This window comes from Bos mutus, chromosome 15 (assembly GCF_027580195.1).
Source record: "Bos mutus isolate GX-2022 chromosome 15, NWIPB_WYAK_1.1, whole genome shotgun sequence".
Lineage (NCBI taxonomy): Eukaryota > Metazoa > Chordata > Mammalia > Artiodactyla > Bovidae > Bos > Bos mutus.
The window spans coordinates 794,898-820,669 of record NC_091631.1 but is presented as its reverse complement, the minus strand read 5'-3'; the positions used below and the strand labels follow the sequence as shown (position 1 = coordinate 820,669).

The 25,772-nt window shown below is 43.0% G+C and overlaps 1 protein-coding gene across 2 annotated transcripts; it reads left to right on the top strand.

Moving 5' to 3' along the window:
• The first annotated feature begins 593 nt into the window (after positions 1–593).
• On the top strand, positions 594–24,642 carry MS4A3 (membrane spanning 4-domains A3). 2 transcript variants are annotated; one of them, XM_070383126.1, is made up of 7 exons: positions 594–692; positions 17,300–17,467; positions 19,309–19,446; positions 20,077–20,133; positions 20,399–20,557; positions 22,046–22,147; positions 23,820–24,642. In XM_070383126.1, exons 2-7 carry the CDS (start codon positions 17,315–17,317, stop codon positions 23,889–23,891), a joined length of 681 nt encoding a protein of 226 aa, XP_070239227.1. In that variant the 5' UTR covers positions 594–692; positions 17,300–17,314; the 3' UTR covers positions 23,892–24,642. The 2 variants fall into 2 exon arrangements, with proteins under 2 accessions (XP_070239227.1, XP_070239228.1); XM_070383127.1 differs by lacking the exon at positions 594–692 and adding an exon at positions 15,161–15,736.
• Positions 24,643–25,772: the final 1,130 nt, after the last annotated feature.

The following is a 25,772-nucleotide window of genomic DNA, read 5'->3' as shown; positions in this document are numbered from 1 at the left end:
AGATTGAAGGCAAAAGGAGAAGGGCGCAGCAGAGGATGAGATGTTCCATTACTTACTCAATGGAAATGAATTTGAGCAAACTCTGGGAGACACTGAAGGACGGGGAGGACTGGCATGCTGCAGTCCGTGGGGTCACAAAACGTCGGACATGACTTAGTGACTGAACAACAACAACTCCTCCCAGGAATTTAAGTCACTTTATCTTCTTTGCTGCTGATTGTTCTACAGCCAAACCCATCAAAATTAAGAAGTAACAGTCTTTTGGTTTCAAAAATGAATGATACAGACTGTTCAGCTAAACGACACCTGGCAATTACCGAGTGAACAGTGTTCTGTAACTAGCTTTTACTGGCAGTGTGTGCCTTGCCAGCCTCCCTGGCGGTTTCACAGGCCTCAGGCAGGCGGTTATCAGTTAGCACTTCTCGACCTCTGCCTCTTTGAGCATCGGCATTTGCATAAACAGGAGCATCTCAGCCTTTAGGTTGTAGACACCGTGGAAACCCCCCCATGCGTGATCTAACTAAGTAGCAAAATGTGGCATGCGTCGCCACGTAAAATCACGTAAGCCGTTACCACTTCCTGTTTCCTGAGACTCCTGTGCAGGGCTCTGCTTACATGGAGGTCTCTATGACTTTAGAAACCTCCATTCTCCTTGCTTGCCTGGATTTGGCCGTGCACTGAGAACATCCGTGGTAAGTGCCTGGTTTTGGAGAACGCTCTTGGAGGGTTACTCAGAATGATTCTCCATCTTTCCACGCAGCCTCTCTCCTCTCCCTGCAGATATCCAATATTACCATTTGCTAGAAGAGAAGTAATGTCAGGCCAACTGGTCTTGAATTTGTATACTGAGGACACGTTTTAACTTTCTAGATGTCTGAGATGTTTCTTTCTTCTGTGTTATGGTCTTTCCTCTATCTGAATTCTCATTTGCAGTGATTCCTCAGAAACGTTCCTGGCTCTGTTTCAGGTTGCCCTTTCAAGCCCGCTGCCAATTACTAGTACTTGGTTGTATTGTCAGATACTTGATTGTGTCTTTACTGGCCTCCTGCTGCCAGACCCCTCATAGCTCCCCCTGAGGATCATACTGCTCTTTCGTTAAAAAAAAATTCTATCTCACCTTCACCCAAATTCATCACTAGTTTTGCAAAGATAAAGCTGAATCAGTGTTTGTTCTGTCTGTAAATTGATTTGAATACCTTTCCTATTTTCCTGGTGTATTCTGGATGAGACAGCCATAGCAGCAGACATAACATAACTGCACACAGCCCTGCCTGGCTTTTCCAGGTGAAGCTTATATATTCTCACAGAACAAAAGTAGCCCGATGGCCAAGTGAGTACCTCCTGACGTGCATGTCCAGGTACATTGAGCTCAGCTGTTACACAACCGTGCAAAGTCATTATTTACAGAACATGGGGCGAGAGGGCCTGGCGCCAGCTTGTTAATTCCCTCACAGATATGTAAATAAACACTGTCATATAGAAAAGTGAAAAGTGAAGGTGAAGTCGCTCAGTCGTGTCCGACTCTTTGCGACCCCATGGACTGCAGCCTATCAGGCGCCTCCGTCCATGGGATTTTCTAGGCAAGAGTGCTGGAGTGGATTGCCGTTTCCTTCTCCAAAGGAGATAATAAATACGGTCGACCCCTTTGATACATGACTATCTTGCTCAGAGTCAGCTTAAACTTTCTTGTGAGAAGTATGAGATATTAAAATATTGGTGGCAGATGGTCATTTTTAAAAGTTTATTTTTTTTACACAATTTAAAAAGGTTATATTACATTTACAGCCATTACAAATTAGTGGTTCTATCCCCACGTTGTAGCCTGTCTTACCCCCGACAGTTGTCCCTCTCACCCCGCTACCCTGCGCGGCCCTCCTCCTGCCCCGTGACCACCAGCTCTCACCTCCCTACCAGCCCTCCTCCTGCCCCCGTGACCACCAGCTCTCACCCCCCTACCCTGCGTGCCCTCCTCCTGCCCCCGTGACCACCAGCTCTCTGTATGTGTCAGGCTGCCTCCTTTTTGTTATGCTCGCTGGTTTGCTGTGTTTTCAGGTCCCACGTAGAAGCGGTATATGGTATCTGTCTTTCTACATCTGACTTACTTGGCACAACGCCCTCCAGGTCCATCCCTGTTGCTGGAAGTGGCAACGGTTCCTTCTTTTCTACGGCTGAGCAGTATGTGCCTTTGAGTGTACATGACACCTTCTTTACCCATTCATCTGTTTCTGTGCCTGCTCAGTTGTGTCCACCTCTTGGAGACCCCGTGGACTGGAGTCTGTGGTTCTCCTCCGTCCATGGGGTTCTCCAGGCAAGAATACTGGAGTGGGTTGCCATTTCCTCCTCAAGGGGATCTTCCCAACCTAGGGGTCAATCCCGCACCTCCCGCGTCTCCTACGTTGCACGCGGGTCTTTACTGCTGAGCCACCAGGAAGCCCAGCTCCTGATGCTGAGGTTGCTTTCATAGCTTGGCAATTGTAAGCAGTGCTGCTATCAATGCTGAGGCGCCTGTATCTTTTTGAATTAATGGTTTTTTTTGTATCTATCTATCTATCTATCTATCAGATTGTTATTTTTAAGACACTTGCTCGACTAGCTCTTCCAACAACACTTACAGGGAGATAATTTAATGAGTTCTTATTGTGGAAAAATTATCTGATTCTTAGCATTTTTACAGTTACTACATAAGGAGAGTTTACTAAGTATATCTGTCAAGAGTATTGAGTTGACGTCAATCATGATTACGATTTGTGACTTACAGCATAAGTAATTAATTTTTAGATGATATACAAATTCTAATTATAATGCATTATCAAGGTTGGCATCAGTGACAAGCTATCTAAATTGCATTAGGAAGAAAATCTTGCTTCCTTATAATTTTTCTGATCATACACTCATCCACTGCATACTTACTCACCACGTTTTCCAAATGCAGCCTTTAAGTGCAGCTTTAGGCTCCGAACCCCTTACCAATTACTCATCACCTTGCATTCTTTGGCTTCCCTGGTGCCTCAGTGGTGAAGAAGCTGGTAGGCCTGGGTTTGATTCCTGGGTTGGGAGGATCCCATGGAGAAGGGATGGCTACCCACCGCAGTATTCTTGCCTGCAGCAGAAATCTCCTCCTGAACAGAGGAGTCTTGTGGGCTACAGGGCATGGGGTCAGAGAGAGTTAGACCTGACTGAGCGACTCACTTCTCACTTTCTTACATTCTTCAGGTAGGAGTTACCTGAATTATTATCACTCCTATGATTGCTGCTTTGCTATTTGACTTTTTTTCTTCCTCCTTTAAAGACATGCTGACGAAGGGCTGGAGGCGTTGGTCAGACTTCAGTGACTGAGTTACTTATTTGTGGAATGAGAGAGTACTACCTTTGCTTATTTTCTGGGGTTTGTTAGGTTCCCAAGAGAGAATTGATACAGTAACTAAGGAGACCTATGAGAGTTTAGGAAATTTGTCTTAAATGTCACTCCAACCCAGTGTAGCTTAACTTCCCAGTTACTTTTCCAAGGTAGAATCCTTCCCGCGAGCACACTTTTGTTTATCCATTTCAGCCCAGTCCACATCTTAGTCGGAAGCTTCAAGCACAATCAGCCTGGTTGTCAGAACCTAGCATTCTAGCTGACTGTGGGTCTTCCTTCTGGAGGCACTGGCTGGCTCGGAAATATACTGTGTTGCAGTTTGCCAGTTTATTTTAAGCTAACAGTTGAGCGTCTGCAGCATTCAGGCCCTGTCCAGCCAGCAGCAAGAACTCTGTCTTTCTATACATGGGATTGTCAGCTACACTTTCACTCTCCTGCCCTTCCATTTTCTTCTTTGTTTTTAATTTCCTACTGGAGTATGAGAAATGAAAGTGTTAGTCACTCAGTCGTGTCCCACTCTTTGCGACCCCGTGGACTGTAGCCCGCCAGGCTCCTCTGTCCACGGGATGCTCCAGGCGAGGACACTGGAGTGGGCAGCCATGCCTTTCTGCATCTGTCGGAGTGTAGCTGCTTCACAATGCTGCGTTAGCTCCTGCCGTGCAGCAGAATGCACTGGCCATACACACATGTATACCCCCTCCCTTTGGACTCCTTCCCACTCGGGTCACCACAGGGCAGTGAGGAGAGGCCCCAGGTCTCTACAGTGGGCTCTCACTGGTTATCTGCTTTATGCCCAGTATGGGCACTTCTTCTTTAAGCGAGGGGAGGGCTTCAGCTTCTGCTCCTGTAGCAGTCCTGCATGCAGATGGCACTATCAGCAGGGCTCCAGTTAAGGTATGCGTATGTATTCTGCTTCACTGTGAATACAGTGAAGAAATGAACCCCATGTTCCAAGCGTTGGTTTATTCTGGCTTGGATGATGGGTTCATTACAGCTGCTTATTTGTTGTTTAGTCACTCAGTCGTGTCTGACTCTTTGCCACCCCATGGACTGTAGCCTGCCAGGCTCCTCTGTCCATTGGATTTCTCAGGCAAGAGTACTGGAGTGGGTTGTTATTTCCTATTAATGTCAAAATACGAAGGTAAGATGAAGGCCCTGTTACTCTAGCTTTTGTAAAACAGGAGGTTGTATCAGATGAGCTTGAGAGTCATGTTTTGGGTTGTGATTCTAATGCCTTAATAAATACAGGATAGATAGCAGCTGTATAAGAACAGTCTATTTCCTTGAAAAAAATCTTTAAAAAATGTTTCTCTTGTTGGTGTCAATAGATATATAAGTTTGTGTTGTGATTTGCTTCCTTTTCACAATTGTTTTTACATTTGTATATTTATAGATATAGCTATAATTTTCCATGTTGTATAGAAGTTGATTGCATAAACACATTATAATTTTAAAATTAATTAATTTATTTTAATTGGAGGCTAATTACTTTATAATATTGTGGTGGTTTTTGCCATACATTGACATGAATCAGCCATGGGTGTACATGTGTTCCCCATCCTGAACCCCCCTCCCACCCCCCTCCCCATCCCATCCCTCTGGGTCATCCCAGTGCACAAGCCCTGAGCCCTGTCTCATGCATCGAACCTGGACCTGCGATCCATTTCACATGTGATAATACACATGTTTCAGTGCTATTCTCTCAAATCATCGCACCCTTGCCCTCTCCCACAGAGTCCAAAAGACTGTACTATACATCTGTGTCTCTTTTGCTGTCTCACATATCGGGACATCATTACCATCTTTCTAAATTCCATATATATGTGTTAGTATACTGTATTGGTGGTTTTTTTTTCTGACTTGCTTCATTCTGTATAATAGGCTCCAGTTTCATCCACCTCATTAGAATGGATTCAAATGCATTCTTTTTAATGGCTGAGTAATATTCCATTGTGTATAAATACATTATAATTTATTTCTTCATTCTGCTGTTATTCATTTGGCCTGGAATATTTTGTTCATTCATTTTTTTTTTACATTTCATTTAGCTTTGAACATTTGTTCATTTACATTATGATTGTTAATATACTTGCAACATATTGCTTTTATCTTTTTTGGTTTGTTTTGTCTTTTCTAGGTTATTTGAAATTTGTTTACTTCTATCTATTTTATTCTTCAGTTTGGAAGCTTTGCAATCTTGTCTATTATGCCCTCCCAGCTACTTATCATACATCTTTAAATACTAAAGCTAGTAAGTCTTTGCTTTCCTTCTGAACAGTAGAAGGACTTCTGAAACTCAACTTTGGTTATCCCAGGAAAACCTCTGGTTAACGACTGTCTAGCACAGTCAGAATGCAGTACACTTTTGCTTCATTTCCAAGGGAAAAATGACTCAATTAGGAATAGTGATTATTATTGATTTACTGAAGTTCTCAGTGCAGAAAAGAAGAAAGGGTTTTACATTAAAACTTTCATGAAGCTTCCAGACATGGGTTTTCCCTATTCAGAAGATTTCCTCTTGTGAACGTGACTGTATCTGGTTCCAATTGCTGTAAGTATGAACCCTGCCTTATCCTTTTCCCTCTTTAAACTTATCCCTTGGAATGCATCACCCCTCGTCTAATGCATTGCAATCTATCACAGTCCTTCCGTCCCCTTACGTGCAACCCTAACTGTATCATTCTCTTTGGAATCTAATCCCTTTAAGAGGAGACAGAGAGCTGAAAGATAATGATGTTCTTATGCGCTGATTTTTTTTTCCCCTGTGAAATAACTGAAATTTACATATTTGAGGACATAATTATGCAGATATTTGGGAGAATTGTGTTAATATGAAAACCCTTTACATGGTGTTCTCGAAGTTATTACCTTTACCATAGAAAGAAACATTGTTCAATTAATCACAAAATATAGTTCAATATTCTTTGGGCTTTCCCTTAAGATAAATACACAGCTGACATTTTCTCATATGATTCTTTCTGCAGTGAAAGTAAGCTGTTCCACGGAATTGGTGATGGTCTCTGTTAGCCCGTGTGCATACAGGCATCGGTATATATTTGCTGATGAATTATATCTGAGATCAGGCTGCCCCGTGACTTGGATACAAACATATATGTATGATTTTATATACCCTGTCTATGAATGTCAGGATAAAGATAATAATAATGCTTATATGTTAAAAAATAACTTCTAGATTTTTTTTTCAGAATTTTCTGCCTGGTGCTAAAATTATTGTCCTGGTCGTGTTTTTTTTTGTTTTTGTTTTTGTTTTAAGAACAAATTTTGCTTCCAGTTATAGTAAGGTAGAGGGCTGTGTAATTCCTTAGTTACTGAATATTGACCCTTTCCCGCCGCAAGACCTTAGAGCACAGATTTCCCAGCTGGTCAGTGGACTGAGTTTAAGTTGTCTTTGGGCGCCTGTTGTGTTTCACTAAAGCGTAAGAGACGGTCTAGATTCCACTCACTGTTCCTAACGTGGGAGGCCACTGGCTCTGGGAAGATCTTTCGTATTCAACAATAGATAGCCATGCTCTGTGAGGATGTGTGTGTACATGGGGACTAGAATAAAATGTGGAATAAAATCTCTGAATTATTTTGCAAGGCACAAATCTTAAAACTGTGATGTTATCCTGGGGTGTTATCTTTTCATTGATTCCCAAATGTAAACAGCTTACAGTTTATACTATAGAAGTATTTGGGGCCAGTGCCTAATTACAATGGTCACCTATGAAATAGATGTTGTCTTTGTTTTACACATGAGGGAGCTAGAACTTCAGGAGGTGTTTTAACAACTTGCCCAGGGATGCAGAGCCAGTCGGTGGTAGGTGATAATGCCAGACAAAGAAGAGACCCTTTACAGCTTATGTTTGAAGCCACTCTGTTATTTGAGTCCAAAGCATCTTTCTCAGAAGAACTAGTGAAAACCTTTTTGTTCAGATGAGATCAGATCAGATCAGTCGCTCAGTCATGTCTGACTCTTTGTGACCTCATGAATCGCAGCACGCCAGGCCTCCCTGTCTATCACCAACTCCCGGAGTTCACTCAGACTCACGTCCATCGAGTCAGTGATGCCATCCAGCCATCTCATCCTCTGTCGTCCCCTTCTCCTCCTGCCCCCAATCCCTCCCAGCATCAGAGTTTTTCCAATGAGTCAACTCTTCACATGAGGTGGCCAAAGTACTGGAGTTTCAGCTTTAGCATCATTGCCTCCAAAGAAATCCCAGGGCTGATCTCCTTCAGAATGGACTGGTTGGATCTCCTTGCAGTCCAAGGGACTCTCAAGAGTCTTCTCCAACACCACAGTTCAAAAGCATCAATTCTTTGGCGCTCAGCTTTCTTCACAGTCCAACTCTCACATCCATACATGACCACAGGAAATACCATAGCCTTGACTAGACAAACCTTTGTTGGCAAAGTAACATCTCTGCTTTTGAATATGCTATCTAGGTTGGTCATAACTTTCCTTTCAAGGAGTAAGTGTCTTTTAATTTCATGGCTGCAGTCACCATCTGCAGTGATTTGGAGCCCCCCAAAATAAAGTCTGACAGTGTTTCCACTGTTTCCCCATCTATTTCCCATGAAGTGATGGGACCAGATGCCATGATCTTCGTTTTCTGAATGTTGAACTTTAAGCCAACTTTTTCACTCTCCACTTTCACTTTCATCAAGAGGCTTTTTAGTTCCTCTTCACTTTCTGCCATAAGGGTGGTGTCATCTGCATATCTGAGGTTATTGATATTTCTCCTGGCAATCTTGATTCCAGCTTGTGTTTCTTCCAGTCCAGCGTTTCTCATGATGTACTCTGCATATAAGTTAAACAAGCAGGGTGACAATATACAGCCTTGACGTACTCCTTTTCCTATTTGGAACCAGTCTGTTGTTCCATGTCCAGTTCTAACTTGCTTCCTGACCTGCATACAGATTTCTCAAGAGGCAGATCAGGTGGTCTGCGATTCCCATCTCTTTCAGAATTTTCCACAGTTGATTGTGATCCACACAGTCAGAGGCTTTGGCATAGTCAATAAAGCAGAAATAGATGTTTTTCTGGAACTCTCTTGCTTTTTCCATGATCCAGCGGATGTTGGCAATTTCATCTCTGGTTCCTCTGCCTTTTCTAAAACCAGCTTGAACATCAGGAAGTTCACAGTTCACATATTGCTGAGGCCTGGCTTGGAGAATTTTGAGCATTACTTTACTAGTGTGTGAGATGAGTGCAATTGTGCGGTAGTTTGAGCATTCTTTGGCATTGCCTTTCTTTGGGATTGGAATGAAAACTGACCTTTTCCAGTCCTGTGGCCACTGCTGAGTTTTCCAAATTTGCTGGCATATTGAGCGCAGCACTTTCACAGCATCATCTTTTAGGATTTGAAATATCTCAACTGGAATTCTATCACTTCCACTAGCTTTGTTCATAGTGATGCTTCCTAAGGCCCACTTGACTTCACATTCCAGGATGTCTGGCTCAAGGTGCGTGATCACACCATCGTGATTATCTGGGTCATGAAGATCTTTTTTGTACAGTTCTTCTGTGTATTCTTGCCATCTCTTCTTAATATCTTCTGCTTCTATTAGGTCCATACCATTTCTGTCCTTTATCGAGCCCATCTTTGCATGAAATGTACCTTTGGTATCTCTGATTTTCTTGAAGAGATCTCTAGTCTTTCCCATTCTGTTGTTTTCCTCCATTTCTTTGCATTGATCGCTGAGGAAGGCTTTCTTATCTCTCCTTGCTATTCTTTGGAACTCTGCATTCAGATGTTTATATCTTTCCTTTTCTCCTTTGCTTTTCACTTCTCTTCTTTTCACAGCTATTTGTAAGGCCTCCCCAGAGAGCCATTTTGCTTTTTTGCATTTCTTTTCCAGGGGAATGGTCTTGATCCCTGTCTCCTGTACAGTGTCATGAACCTCATTCCATAGTTCATCAGGCACTCTATCTATCAGATCTAGGCCCTTATATCTATTTCTCACTTCCACTGTATAATCATAAGGAATTTGATTTAGGTCATACCTGAATGGTCTAGTGGTTTTCCCTACTTTCTTCAATTTAAGTCTGAATTTGGCAATAAGGAGTTCATGGTCTGAGCCACAGTCAGCTCCTGATCTTGTTTTTGCTGACTGTATAGAGCTTCTCCATCTTTGGCTGCAAAGAATATAATCAATCTGATTTCATTAGTGAATGATAAAGAATTCTGAGTAACAGTTTGTTTGCTCCTATGCACTATTAAGATTTTTCTCCATGTATGTTAAATCTACTCTCACAGGTAACACTTCTCTCTGGCGCCAGTGGGTTGTCAGATTTTGAATGGGCCTGAAAGTCAGTAGCCATTGCTGCGATCTTGAATGTTTCTCTGCGTCCTATTCAAATATGTCTATGCCTCCCGTGTTACTAGGAATGTCTTCTGCTTGGCCTTTGTGCTCCTCTAGGTTGTTTCAGAGCAGGCGCTCCTTTTTCAAACAGAGCTGTACTTTCCCCCTAGGGATATACGTTCTGCCCTCAGAAAATCCCTCTGGAGTGTTCTGCCTCTAGGTGATCCTCTGAAGGTCAGTTTCGCCTTTACTTAGCAGACGCTTCTGCAGAAGCACAGGTTACAGAGACTATGACACGACTCACCTGTAAGCATGAGTCCAAACACCAAACTAGCACTTAAAATATTTTGAGTATGTTTAAAATTTTTTTCTAATGTAATATTAATTTTAGAATAAAAACTTCATACAATCTTGTTTACCTAGATTATTCTACAGTAACTGAACTGCAAAGCAAATCGTTAGTCACCTTTGTAACTGGAAGAACCAAGTATGATATTATCTTTCGATGTGTTCTCCTTCTTTTTCCTAAAAGAGAGAGTCTACCAATATAATAACAAAGATCACTCTGATTTCAGGGAGAGTTCTTATATCAGTTACAAGGATTGGAATGTGCCATCTGTCATTCACTTGCACTTTAAAATTTTATTTTTATTTTTTTATCTGAGTTGATTTACAATATTGTGTTACTTTCTTCTGCACCACAAAGAGACTCAGTTATCTATATACATACATCCTCTGTTTTTTAGATTCTTTTCCATGCAGATCGTTACAGTATTGCCAATAAAATGTTGTGTGTAGCTGTTTACATGATGGGAATCTGTCTTTGGCATATGTGTGCATGCACGTGTGTGTGTGTGCGTGTGTGTGCGTATGTGTGTGTGCGTGTGTGTGCGTGTGCATGTGTGTGTGTGTGTGTATTTTGTCTGCATCTTCTGCATTGGCAGGCCGATTCTTTACCACTGAGCCACCTGGGAAGCCACACACACACACACACCCCTACATACACACATAAATACACACACACAGTGAAGAGGTAATCCTTTAGCAAGGCTTAAGTGTGTCAGACAATGTTACAAGCATGTTGCAACAACTTATTTAATCCTAATAGCCCCAAGACATGTATTACTATTCCAGTTTTACAGCTAAGAACATAAAAATTCAATAATTTCCTTGAACCATGCAACTGGCCTCAAAATGAGTGATCTGTTACCAATCTTACAGAAAACGGCTTGAGCTCTTCAACCGCCGGGTACGAGGGTCGCTGTGGGCGTGTCACTTGTGTTAAAGTGCATTCCTTTCTTGTCTAATGGTTGAGTTTTTATCATTAAAGGATGTTGCATTTTGTCAAATCTAACCACTTCGGTCTAGTATAATATTGGATATTATATGGATATAAGATAGAAGTTTTCCTTCCATCTGGAAACTGATTCAGACCCCTGATGTTTTCAGATAGAAACCATAAAAGTTATAAGCACACTCACCAGTTCATTCAGTCCTTTTGTTAATCTTTGTGAAGCCATCTGGTTTCTCATTAGAACACCAGGACATATCAGAATTTTAGGAATTCTATATAATTTCTAGGATATCTGTATTAGTAACATTTTCCATACAGTATAACCTGAGATTTATCACTCATTTGACAATACTTCCCATGTAATTCCATATACTAAATGAACCTAATCAGGGGCCTTCTGAAGCACCCCAAAGTTAGCTATAAGTCAAAAGTGCTTCATTAGAATTTGATTTAAGAAGATTTGTCAATAAATATCAAAAGGGTTTAGAACACTCAGATAGGGTCGAAGGTCATTGTGAATCTTATTTTATTTGGAAATGACCTATCTATTCAATAAACTTTCAACACTTAGTTTATCACAGCCCTAGAAATTCAAGTTACCCAAATGTTGAGAGACTCTTTTAGACAGATGTTCCTAAAGCATAACAGACATTCCCAAAGCAAAATTATTCTTAATAGAGTTTATCTAAAATCTCCTCTCTCATTTACATTTTCTTTCCTTAGAAGTTTCTTCACTCAAATTACATTCCTTGCTGAAAAATTTGTAACAGATATGTTATATTAAACCTAAGCATAATGCTTAATGTTAATGACTCTTAGACATGTCTATATTAGTTAGATCAACAAGCAAACATGAATACTAAGTATCTAATACTGAATATTTCCCAGTTCACATGAACCTGAAATTCATTTAGGTTAATTGCTTTTGGCAGGTTGATTCTTTGCCACTGAGCCACCTGGGAAGCCTTTCATTGTCTTAAAATTATACTAAATAATGTCACTCCTAGAAAGGCACGGTTTCCAAGCAATGACTTAAAAACTTCAGAGACCTTAGATGGTTAACTGATTGTTTTCCTCAATGAGAGTTACAGAGGTGTTAAGATAACACAGAGGTACTGTCCCCAGAAGAGCGTAATTTTGGTAAGTATGTGCACACCTCAGCATGGGTGGGTATAGGGGAAAACCCAACAATGCAAGTGTTGCTATTGAGCAACTGGATTAAGACAAATAAGCCTTGAGAAATACATCTATTTCCAAATAGATGGTCCCTTGTAAATGAATAACTAGACTGTTAGCTTTACTCACATAAAGATTTATTTTTTCATTTCGGAAATCAACCTGAAGTTTGAGCTTGTTTATTTATTATGATATTTCAGCACCAAAATGTAGCCAGCCTCCTTGAAAACACTTCCTCATAGTTAGGGGAAGTTGTACCCAGGGGAAGAAACCTCTATGAATCTTCTTTGGGAAGCAGTTTCCCGTAGTCCTTCTCTCTAAGGAATGAAGAAGTTTCTCATTTCATCCTTTATTTTGCGTGCACATGAGGAGCTTAGCTGCTAAGACCTCTGTGTGCATTCTGTCTCTAATCCTGATACCTGTTCTCCGAGGCGGGTATTAGGATCTGAAATTCACAGGTGAGATAACGAGCTCCTAGTGTTCATGCAACTTCCTGTCTGAGCGCTTTCTACAGCTCCAAATTTAAACAAGTACATTGAAAGGAACCGCTTTTGGGAGGTTCGCTTCCTCATAACTCTTCCCTTCCCTCCTTCGTGGCACTTTCTGCTCCTTCTTTTTTCTTCAGTATTCTATTCACAGTGGCCCTGGTTAATATGAGGCAGGGAGGCCACAGCTTTCACTGCTATCGCTTTGCATTTCTTTATGATTCCCGTTTGGTCTTCTCTGTGTTCAGTCCCTTCCTTCAGTCCCAGGCAGTTCCTTCAGAACCGCTGCTCCAGCCTCCATTGGCAGCTGTCAACTTGAAAAATATTCACAGCCTAAAAGTTGAGAGTTATGTTCTATTTGATGGGAATTTTTAGGAGTTCAAGCCTGGGAGGCAGCGTCTCAAGAAACGCTGAGAGAACTGCTCCCAGGAGGCAAGCGGGGGGGGAAGCCACTTTACACAGAAGTTTTGCAGCAGAGGCAGGTAGTCTGCACGCCAGAAGCCAGAAGACGGTTGTTAATTACAGGAGAGCCAGACGTCTCAAGGCAAGGCATTAGTGCTTTTCCACGTGTGAGAAGGTGCAAGAGTCTGGGCTCACTGCAAGCATCCCCTTGGCGTGCCCCTCACCTGTCTGGGGCCGCCATCCTGTGTCTCCCCGTCCTGAAGGCCCTCAGGCCTCCCAGCTCGCCGTCAGCGGGGGCTGCAGCCTCCGTGACACCCTTGGTTAGCTGCCGTGGCTGCTTCTCACAGCCCTGGCCGCAGAGCTCCTGGACAGTGCGCTTTCCTGGTGCTGGGCCCCTGCTCGCGTTATATTCCATGTCCCAGGGTTCCAAGCCCCCTCCCAAGCTGTCCCTCGGTCATGGCATCAGGCCCTCTTGCTCTTACCTGTGACCAACTCCCCACTTGGCTCCGGTTTCTAGAACCAGGACCTCACCTAGGTGGCTGTGAGCTTTCTCTTTCTCACAGACCTTCCTGCCCCGACCTGGGGATCAGTCCTGCATCGTCTCCTCGGGTCCTGGGACCTCCCTAGGGACCGTGTTTGGGATCCTGCCTTCCTCCCTCTCTCTTTGCTCTAATCTTCCCATCACCGATATCAGGACATTTATTCATTTAGGGTGACAATTTGCCTTCTAAACAGGGACACTTCTGAAAGGGAAAGAAGGTGAAAGCAAAGACCCACAGGGAGAACAAACATGACCGTGACCTCACTAGACCCGGAGCCTGAGTTCTGCACATAGTTCGACCCGTTCCCATGTGATGCTGGGAAAGCTGGCTGACCGGTTCCCATGTGATGCTGGGAAAGCTGGCTGACTGGTTCCTGTGTGATGCTGGGAAATCTGGCTGACTGGTTCCTGTGTGATGCTGGGAAAGCTGGCTGACCGGTTCCTGTGTGATGCTGGGAAAGCTGGCTGACTGGTTCTTGTGTGATGCTGGGAAAGCTGGCTGACATTTCTACGCCAGTTTTTGGATGTTTAGTCGCTCAGTCATGTCTGACTCTTTTTGCGACCCCATGGACTGTAGCCCGCCAGGCTCCTCCGTCCATGGGATTCTCCAGGCAAGTAACTGGGGTGGGTTGCCACTTCCTCCTCCAGGGGATATTCTACCCGACCCAGGGGTCGAACCCACACCTCAAACCCCCCTCTGTGCCATACTTCTCTATAAAGTTGGGTTAATGGTGACCCAGAAGACCCAGGCACTGTGAGAAGGAAAGGCGTGAATCCATGTGAAACACTGAGAGCAGTGTCTGCTACCTAGCATTCGTTAACTGCATTTCAACTACAATTGCCATCATTTGACATCTATGTTTGTGAACTAAGTAACCGTTCTAAGCCTGCGTGATTGAATGTGATGAACACGACCACCCGCCCCACTCCAGACGCTTCTGCTCCGTGGCCTCCTGAGGGGCCTCCGAAGAGCTCTGGTGCTTTCCGTCTCACACAGAAAGAACTCAGTGAGCGCAAAGTCACAGATCAGAAGTGGTTGATCAGAATAGGGTGCGTATGAGGCTTAAAGCAGGTGAGTGACAGGAGGCTGCACCCTGAGAACTTTAATGGGCTACAGTTTTATCATCAAAGGACGAATGGAGAGGGGAAAGGAGCCTCTTTCTTCCTCATTCTTGAGTCGATGTCACACTTCCATCATCGGCTCCCCCTCCAGGCTGGGCCGGGTCGTTTTCTTGTCCCTACACGGTCAGGCTAGGACGGTCATGGCACCATGGAGAAATTATTTCAGGTCTCGGTACAATGAGCCTCTGTTGCTTTGAAACGCCACCTTTCCATAAATTATTGTTTTTTATGTGTGCAGAGAGCTTGTCCTCGGGATCCTTAACTTACTGAGCCCACTGGCAGGATGTGGGCACGTGCCACCACAGTTTTATTGTTTGGGGGCAGGTCTTGGGCTTCTGTTTCAGGGTTTTGTTGCCAAGCAAACCTGCTTGGTTCTGTGGTTAAGCAAACCTACTTTCTTGAGTAATCGTTACCTTATGGGTCTCCCTTATATTTTTTATTTGCAGTCCCATCTTGGGGTTAAGTATTGAATCACCTACCCCCATCAACACTACTCTTATAATCTGATCTTGTCTCTTGTTCAGTTGCTAAGTCATGTCCAACCCTGAGACCCCATGGGCTGCAGCGTGCCAAGCTTCCCTGTGCTTCACTATCTCCCAGAGTTTGCTCAGACTCAAGCCCGCTGAGTCAGTGGCGTCTCTTCTTACTATGCAAATAGTTGTGCCGCCTCCAGTCCTCAAGCCTTCCCGTCCATCTCCCCACGTTTCTGCTGATGTTCCTGGTCCTACTAATGTATTAAGCAACATCTCAAAGCTGGAAGACAGTTACTCCTGACACCAGTGTCCTAATCAACACTTGCCCTTCAGGAAAGCATGGTGAAACCTGAGGGGCCACAGACCCAGATGTGGTTTGCACACTCTGCAGGCCACCAGCAGAGTATCGGCACTGACTCCTCTGAAGGTGGTGTAAGGCAAAGTCTTGCATCAAGCCTGAGCTAAAAGAGGCTACTGTTTTCCAGGAAGGCACCATAAGCAACCTTTATTGAGTGTCTTCTGCTTCTAATGAGACGGGCTTAAGAGAAAATAATTCAACCAAGGTCTGAAGCCTCCAAGGTAAATATTGTAGGTCCCCTCTCCTTGGTGTCCAGGTGTTTGTTCTCTGCGTCTGTGTCTCATTACTGTTTTGCAAAGAGATAGCTAATAAGAACCTACTTATAGCCCAGGGAACTCAGTACTCTGTGGTGAAGGAAATCCAAAAATGGGGGGGTATACGTATACAAATAGCTGATTCTCTGTGCTGTACAGTAGAAACTAACACATCATTGCCAAGCAACTATGCTCCAATAAAAGCCAATTTTAAAAGAAGCTCCTCTGCACAGAAAGCCCACTTTTGTTATGTCTGTCAAAGCTGCCAGCTGGTGGGATGCTCAGAATGTCTTCAGAGGGTTTTGTTCGGTTGCTAAACATTTAACTCTGAGGATGCCTTCTGCTTAGAATTTGACTGTTACTCTGATGCATAGTGAAAAAGTGCTAGACATAATCATGTAGCTATTTCTTTGGAAAAATGTTCGCATGGACAGCCGTGCACGCAGATGCACAGGCCTTGTGTGTGTTTGTGATCAGTCGTGTCCAACTCTTGGCAACCCCATAGAATACAACCCGCCAGGCTCCTCTGTCCAAGGGAGTTTTCGAGCAAGAATACTGGAGTGGGTTGTCGTTTCCTACTCCAGGGGATCTTCCTGACTCAGGCATCAGGCCCACGTGTCCTGAATCTCTTGCATTGGCAGGTAGATTCTTTACCACTGCGCCATGTGGGAAGCCACACTACATGCATTTTAGCAAGTCAAATATTCTATCTGAAGTGTATTCCTATTTCCCAATGGATGTTTTTTTAGTCTGGACTTTGCAACGTTAATATGAAATTAAAATTGTGTCCATTTTACAGCTGTAAAAACTGAGATTCCCACTACCAGGTCATACAACTAGTAAGTGGTCGAATTCAGATTTACACCTGGCTTCCCCGTGGTACTTAAACTCTATCCATCATGCTTTATTCCATATATTTCTATATAAAGCAATGACTTAAAAAATGTTGAACATTAGATATCTCAAGTAGAATCTGAACTCACGAGCTGTATAAGTTTGAGCAAGTTGTGGGAGCTGTCTATGCCTCAGTTTCCTCATCTTTAAAATAGGGAGAACAGTATTGCACCACGAAGTTGTTGGCGGGATTAAGTGCGTTAATAAATTCACAAAAACTAGACAGTGCTTGGCACGTAGCTGTGAATACTCAGTAAATGACACGTGTTATTATCCTAGAATGTGACTAGTGTTATCCTCCTCCCATGAGAGAGCGGCGCCCAGTGAGACCATTTAGTACCTGGATGTCCAGGACTGGAGAGGGCCGCGTAAGACGCGCGTGCCCCTAAGAGAGAGAAAGGGGCCGTCCGCACGGCTACAGAGTGAGGCGCTGGGCCCAGGCCTCGTACCACGGTCTGACGATGCCTGCTACTTCAACATCAAGTGGGATCAAGCAAAACCTCTGCCCCGTTGGTGAAGAGTTGCTTTGATATCTAGACAAAACGGAACCCTTTCGTTGCACTGGAAACAAAAAGCCATTATTAGTTAGCAATAAAAGGGAAAACACAAACATTTTGGGTTTCTTTTCTCTGACAGCCATCAAGACCCCAGATGGCCTCCCAGGAAGCTGATCCTACCGAGCTGCCGGCAGCCTGTGCTGGCGAGGCCCCTGGAAGCCTGGGGGAGGCAGCGGCGGAGGACAGCTCCGCCTACCGGCCCATCGGCAGGTCACAGAACCACCCGGAGGTGCTGCGAGCTCTCGGGGTAAGTCAGCCTCCGTTGACACATTTCTGTAGGATGGAAGGCGATAACCATTCATGGGAAACCTTGTTTATGGCTCTATGGGGATTTCTGAGTTACTCATCACTGGATCAGTAATGCGGTTTAAGAAAAGACGGGGAAATTATTTAGTTCTTTGGCCCGTTTTTTGATTGGGTCATTTATTTTTCTGGAATTGAGCTGTAGGAGTTGCTTGTATATTTTTGAGATTAACAAACACATGAAAAGATGCTCAACATCACTCATTATCAGAGAAATGCAAATCAAAACCACTATGAGGTACCATTTCACGCCAGTCAGAATGGCTGCGATCCGAAAGTCTACAAGCAATAAATGCTGGAGAGGGTGTGGAGAAAAGGGAACCCTCTTACACTGTTGGTGGGAATGCAAACTAGTATAGCCACTATGGAGAACAGTGTGGAGATTCCTTAAAAAACTGGAAATAGAACTGCCTTATGATCCAGCAATCCCACTGCTGGGCATACACACTGAGGAAACCAGAAGGGAAAGAGACACGTGTACCCCAATGTTCATCGCAGCACTGTTTATAATAGCCAGGACATGGAAGCAACCTAGATGTCCATCAGCAGATGAATGGATAAGAAAGCTGTGGTACATATACACAATGGAGTATTACTCAGCCATTAAAAAGAATACATTTGAATCAGTTCTAATGAGGTGGATGAAACTGGAGCCTATTATACAGAGTGAAGTAAGCCAGAAAGAAAAACACCAATACAGTATACTAAAACATATATATGGAATTTAGAAAGATGGTAACAATAACCCTGTTTACGAGACAGCAAAAGAGACACTGATGTATAGAACAGTCCTATGGACTCTGTGGGAGAGGGAGAGGGTGGGAAGATTTGGGAGAATGGCAGTGAAACATGTATAATATCATGTATGAAATGAGTCGCCAGTCCAGGTTCGATGCATGATACTGGATGCTTGGGGCTGGTGCAGTGGGATGACACAGAGGGATGGTATGGGGAAGGAGGAGGGTTCAGGATGGGGAACATATGTATACCTGTGGTGGATTCATTTTGATATTTGGCAAAACCAATACAATATTGTAAAGTTTAAAAATCAATAAATAAAATACCAAAAAGAAAAAAGAAAAGATGGGGGCATCTGTTGCACCTGAAGAGTAGAAACTCAGAGGCAGAATCTCACGGTGGGAGAAGGCCTATCACTGCTGGAGAGTGGGCTTCGCCGTACTGTGGCCCCGAGGCAGGCAGGGAGCGTAGTTCCACCCAGTCTGCCATCAGCCGTATCTCCTTCACTCTGTGGTTTTCTGAAGGGAGTCTGTGAGTGTGGATGCAGTGGGGTGGGGAGAGGGGACGATGAAGTATTGCCATCAGAATCAGTGGGCATGGCAGGAACAAAAGCCTTCCAGAGCAGACTCTCACCCAGTTAATCTAGGCTTAATTTTTTGACCACTTCAAGCACTGATATCTCCTTCTTGAGGAAAATTAAAGTGATCTCTTCTCCAAATACCACATGATGTCACTTATGTGTGGAGTCTAAATCACATCACGAATGAGCCTATCTACAAAACAGAAGCAGATACAGACAGGCTTGTGATTGACGAAGGGGTGGGGGTGGGGGGGTGAGCTGGGAGCGGGCGTGAGCAGACACAGAGTGTGGTGTCACACGTCTCTAGGGCGGGTAGGCACGCTCCTGCTGTAGAGCCCAGGGACTATATCCAACATCCTGGGGTAAGCCACGATGGGAAAGAAAACATAAAAGTCAGTAAAATGATCTCTCCCCAGTGGGGACCAGCACGTGGTCGCTCATGCTTCTCTCTTTCCCTCCTTTCGCAGGCGGTCCAGATCCTGAATGGAGCAGTAATTCTGGCTCTGGGTGGCTGCATGCATGCCTTACAAAACTTGTCGCAGGCCTCCAATTACTTCTTTCTCTTGATTGTTTCCACAGGTTATCCCATATGGGGAGCTATATTTGTGAGTATTCAAATTCCGCTGACTGCATACCACTACTAGAAATGTACTTTGGCAACTTTTTCCTCAAATTCTAGGAGTGGCTTGGTAAACATGAGATTTCTGAGAATGCCATGAACATGTAGAGAATTCCATTTATTAAAATTAGACTCGTGGAACTAACAGGAGGTCAAAATACTAATTTAAACATTAGTAGATACATCCATATAGATATTTCGATGTATAAAAGTTTTTTAGAACACCTAGTCCAATAAATCAAACACATGATCTGAAGCTTGGGTAAGATTATGAGAATGATATTAAATATACATGCATATGGAAGTAAATATTATTTATATTTAATGTAAACACAAGCATAATTATGTTACATTGAATATGTGTATTGTTACATGTAAAACTAGGCATACCCATATAACCTGTAAAAGGCCAGATACAAAACAAAATGAAAGTCTTACACACTTATGCAAAATTTAAACTCATTTAAAATTGTACTTGTATTAAATAATGAGCAAAATCAAGTGTAATTTTGTGTTCTAGAATGTGAATTGGAGAAGTTTTGTACAACTACCGGTAGTTATCTGCTAATTAAGACTTCGTATTCCTTTCTCTGCTTCACTTCCTATTTTCAAACAGTTTATCGTTTCGGGAATTTTATCCACCTTAGCCGGGAAAAAACCCACAAAAACACTGGTAAGTGGCCGTTCGCCCTCTTTCTCTGTGATCACAGGAGCAGAAACACGTCACCCATTAGCAGTAGGAGAGTGGAGGTTGGTGAGTCCAGCCGAGACCCTGAGTCTTGGGGTGAGGCGTCTTGGTTTCCTGATGTCTCTCCAGGACCTAGGCTGTAGCTGGGTGTGTAAACCCCTTTCAGTGGCTGTTTACCTCCATGACCTGGAGCCGCAGGAGCACAGCGTGTGCTGCCCGTGTGCAGCGACGGCCTCTTCTTCTCTTGCAGCTGGAGACCAGCATGGGGTTGCACACCTCCAGTGCCGTCATGGCGCTAGTCGGGATTGTCTTTCTCTCAATGAATTTATTTGCTAACGACCCACTACTCAAGGGCTGTCAGTCTTCCTGGCCACCTGACTTGTGCATTTACATGGAAGCCTCTTCAAACGTATGTCTTTTAAAATTGTGTATAATTATGAAGTACTTCAACAATTCAAAGTATAGAGGAACCAAGTAACATATCAGGCACCACGCTGCCTTGATTTGAATCTTGGTTCTACCACTTAGCAGCTTTGCTTTGAAGGAGCAAATAAGACAACCTCTTTGTGTTTCAATTTTGTCGTCACTGAAATGAGGGTAGTAATAGATTGAATTATTATATGTATTACATGTAAAGATTATATAAATTAATATGTGATAAGTAATTAACACAATGCATACTGTATTAGGTTATTATTACATACTGCTGCTACTGCTAATGGGCTTCCAGGTGGTCCCTGTGGTAAAGAACCCACCAGTCAATGCAGGACATGTGAGATGCAAGTTTGATCCCTGGGTCGGGAAGATCCCCTGGAGGAGGGCATGGCAACTCACTCCAGTGTTCTTGCCTAGAGAATCCCATTAACAGAGGAGCCTGGTGGGCTACAGTTCATAGGGTTGCAGAGATTCAGACAGGACTGAAGCGACTTAGCATGCAGCACGCACTGCTACTGATACTGTTACGTTCCCCAGAGAGATTACAGTTAAAAAGTTTTATTTCACAATTTTCTTAATGAAACTAACTTGGGAGATTTACAATTTTCTCTGTGGTCTGGGATTTTCAAGTAGTGACTCACTGAAGCTTTGAACGGCTTTACTTGTGAATTTATTTGAGTGTGGTATTTAAAAGGGAACATTTTTAATAGCCTTCCCAAAGCATTTTTTTGGCTTGTGTTTACATGTTCTCCCTCTGCTACAGTCAACTGAGAAATTAAGATTTTCCTCCAAATTGTTTATTTTCCCGTGATTTGTGAACTGTTTTTTACTGACTTAATCTTCCTGTTTGCTGATACTACTCATGGAAGTCTGAGTTCTAACTTTCTCCATTGTATTTTTAATACTCTAAGTTTGTGTTTATATGGGTTTGATTTTGTGTGTGTGTGTGTATTTTGGAAGTATTTCTCTCCAGAGGCATTAGCATTTGTTTCTTCTAGGTGCCTCATTGATGGTAGAAGGATCCAGTAATTCTGTGTCTCGCTCTTCAGCTTCCTAGTTTAGTCTGTAGGCATACTGTAAATGCAAGCCTCTAGGGAGTACAACTAAAGAGCTGATGAAAGGCCCCTTTGCCCCTTTTCCTAAGCTGCCTGTACATCTCCCGGGCTCACTGCTATTCCAGCTGGCAGATGGTAATTGTAATGTCAGCGCTTTCCCACTATAGCTGTTTCACACGGGTTGATACAGAAGTACCTGTGTCTCTTCCAGGAAAAAGGTTTACATGCTTTTAGATGGGCCTTGTGTCTCATGTAGAGTGTTGGTGTGTGGCTGTGTATTAAGTCTAATTTGTGACTCACTTTGCCCTGTTTTATGGAGGGTAGGTGTTATAGTCTGGTTTCCTGCTGGCCTTTCCTTTTCCTCTGAGCGTTTCTACTGGATTTAATCTGCTGCATCCTACCCTTAGGGTCTCGTGTCACTGATGCTGATCCTTACCTTGCTGGAATTGTGCATAGCATGCTCTGTTGTAGCCCTGTGGCTCAAAGCAAACTGCTGGCATTTAAGAAAGGTGGGTTTGTTTAAATGACTTAAAATTCACATGATCTGCACCTTCCCTCTAGGGTTTAAGATGGTCCCTGACTTTTGGAACTGGAGAGAAACTTTCATACGATAATGATTTGTGGGGTTCCTGGAGTTATAGCTCGTACAAATGTTAGACTTGGCATGAAGGTTGGAAAAGAATTCTAACCTAAAAATACAAGAGGAAGCAGTGTATTTCATCTTTAAGAGCATGTATTTTAAAAAATTAATTTTTATTTTTTATATAATGTTTAAAGATGACATTCATTTTATAGTTATTGCAAAATGTTGGCTATATTCCCTGAGCTGTGTAATTCACCCTTGAGCCTGTATTATACCCAATAGTTGGTACCTCCTACTCCCTCACGTCTATATAACCTGCCCTCCCCTCCCTCCCACTCCCTCACCTCTATATAACCTGTCCTTTCCTCCCTACTGATAACCACTAGTTTGGCCTCTACATCTGTGAGCCTGCTTCTTTTTTTCTTATTTTCATTTGTTTGTTGTGTTTTCTAGATTCCACATATGTGATATCATGCAGTATTTATCTGTCTCTGTCTAACTTATCTCACTTAGCATAATGTCTTCCAAATCCATCCATGTTGCTGCAAAATGGCAAAATTTTGTTCCTTTTTACGGTTGACTAGTATTCCAGTGAACACATCTACACTGTATGTAAATATCACGGATGTGAATATATCCCTATGAATAGAGCTCTGTGTTCTTTCTCCCTTCATCTGTGGACGGACACTTACGTTGCTTCCATATCTTGGCAATTGTAAACGATGCTACTATGAACACCAGAGTGCATATATCTCTTTGAATTAGCATTTGGGTTTTTTTGGGCTGTATACGCAGGAGTAGAACTGCCGAGTCATGGTGGGTCTGTTTTTATTTCTTTGAGAAACCTCCATACTGTTTTCCACAGTGGCTGTACCAATTCACCTTCCCATCAACAGTGTAGGGTGTAGGAGGGTTCCCCTTTCTCCACATCCTCACCCACATGTTACTTGCAGACTTCATCCTGACAGGCGTGAGGTAACATCTCATTGGGGTTATGATTTGCATGTCCTGATGGTTAGTGATGTTGAGTATCTTTTCATGTACCTGCTGGTCATTTGTTTTTCCTGTTTAGAAAACGTCTACACAGTTCTTCTGCCCATTTCTTAATTTTTTTTTCTTTTGATGTTGAGTTGTATGAGCTATTTATATATGTTGGATATTAATTCCTTATTGGTCATATCATTTATAAATAGGAGCATACGTTTTTCACATGGATAGAACTAAATCATTGTTTTTTGAACTTGTCACTCTCTAGTTAATTTCCAGGAAAAACCACAAATTCTTTCTGGATTTAGCTATCTTAATTGTAAACTGAACATGCTCTTGTCCACTTTTTTCTTCACACTTTTGATTTTGTGTTGGCGTATAGCCGGCTAACAGTGTTGTGGCAGTTCCAGGTGAGCAGCAAAAGGACTCAGCCGTACACGTACTGCTTTTGCTCATTTCTAATGCTTGCTGGAAGGACTATGTATGTAATATTTGATCACAGTGATGATCAGTGAATGAGTATTGTTGGCATTGTTCATGATGATAATAGGAAGGAAGGAGAGGGCTGTGTTGATCCTGTTCCTGGAGTTTGATGTTGTTTTATTTTCCAGGCAATTTCCTCCCTTTCCAATCCTGGGGAATCAAGAATGCCTCCAAATGAAAGCAAGGAAATTCAGTCTTGAGTCTCCAGTGAGTCAGTGCTCCATCCAGGAACTCAAGAGAACACGAGCCTGTGAGCCATGTCTCTACCATCGTGGTGCCCATTGTGAGAAGCGTGGACGTTTGACTCAGTCCTTTCTGTCCTGACTATAAACTCCCTCATAAGTCCTGGGAATGGACTTTTGTGCTTCTCTAGGTATCCTTTCTTTTGTAACTGCTATGATCACCACGCTAAAATTGTTCCCAGAAATCAGTTCTCTTTCTTCTTACCTGCCTGCTTCATTGTCTTCTAACGTTTTTAAAAAAGGCAGGGAGAATCTCCCTATTTCATGTATTCTTTCTAAACTCCAACTTCCAACCCCAGTGAGAAGGAAAAATGAGTAAGACGTTTCCCATCATAGAAAATGCTTCTTGACTTCAGTTGACACCAACATTGCAAAAACTGTCCAAAAAATCACCAAAATAACATTAAGATAAATTTTTACTATATTTGAGGTAGGAGGTCAAGTCTTGAAGTCTTTTTTTTCAGTGAGCTGCTGAAATTCACACATGTCCGGATCCAAAAATGATGCCTTAGATGGGGGTCTTTGAGAGCAAAATCAATATTTGTCCTTCAAAGGACAGTGAGAATCTATAATGCAGAGAAGAAAGAATTAAAGCTTTAGAATCTTACAGACCTGAGTGCAAATTCTGATACTGTCTGTGTGAACTTAATCTCTCTGATCTATTTTTTTCTCATCTGTAAAATAGGTGTTACAGTACCAACTGTCTTATTCATTGTTATGCAGATTAAGTAAAAATAAAGCAGATGTGAAAAGAGAATCACAGCTATTTGATAATGCTGCTGCTGCTGCTGGTGGTCTTTTTGTGCTGGTAAGGCTGAGGTGAGACGGTGGTCAGATAGGTGTGCCTTAAAGATGGCAGAAACCCTCACACTTCCACCGTGGCTGCTCCCATTCCCTCCAGTGACATCCGCGACCATCCTCTCAGGTAGCAATTTGGTGTTCTTTTTGATATCTCTGGCTCCTGATTTGTATATCTACTGCTGGCGGACTTATGTTTCTGCTTTATGAATTAGTTCCCTCTCTTGAGAGGGGACTGAGCCGTCCAGCGTCCATCAATTCACACCTGTAAGGTTCTCTCAGCTCCTTGCTTGCCACACGTGCAAAGGTTTTTCTGTAGTCTTCTCTACTAACAATGCTCGCCTCTCCAGATAATACATATATGTAAAATATACATACTTTATGAAGAAATGCATACATGCACATTAAATATAATTTGTTTCTTTTTTCAATCCATTGAACAGTTATTTGGAAGGTGCCTACTATGTGCCATGTGCTCTGCATACAATAGCCAGTGAGCCACAGTCTCTGTTCTCTGGTTGCTCTTTGTGGGAGATACAGACCCACAGGAACATACCATTATAACATGGAGCATTAAGGGCTGTGATAGGAAGAGTGTAGGAATCTTTGGAAGCTCATTGAAAGAGTTTCTAAACCAGGTTAAAGAGATGAAAATGACAATTTTGGGGAGAAGACTTTTCTCCTAAACTGAGATTTTTTTTTTCAAAAACATTAACAATTTTATTTATTTATTTGGTTGCACTGGGTATTCGTTACAGCACGTGAGATCTTTAGTTGCGGCATAGGAAGTCTTGGCTCACGGGATCTAGTTCCCTGAAGAGGGATCGAACCCAGGGCCCCTGCACTGGGAGTTTGGCGTGTTGGCCACTGGGCCTCCAGGGAAGTCCCCTAAACTGAGATCCTAAAGATGATTGGGAGTTAGCATGATGAAGGGGAAAAGGAAGAAGTTGGACATATGCAAAGGCCTCTAAGCAGGAGAGAATTGGGGATATTCAGGGAACACACCAGAGGCTTCAGTGTGTCTGACTTTGATGCGTGAGG

What these genes read in the sequence shown, in the direction of transcription:
- MS4A3 (XM_070383126.1), top strand. Translation starts at nt 17,315, where the DNA reads ATGGCCTCCCAGGAAGCTGATCCTACCGAGCTGCCGGCAGCCTGTGCT. An exon ending in AAAAACCCACAAAAACACTG is followed by an intron (nt 20,134 to 20,398) that starts GTAAGTGGCCGT and finishes CTTCTCTTGCAG; the next exon opens with CTGGAGACCAGCATGGGGTT. An exon ending in ACATGGAAGCCTCTTCAAAC is followed by an intron (nt 20,558 to 22,045) that starts GTATGTCTTTTA and finishes TCCTACCCTTAG; the next exon opens with GGTCTCGTGTCACTGATGCT.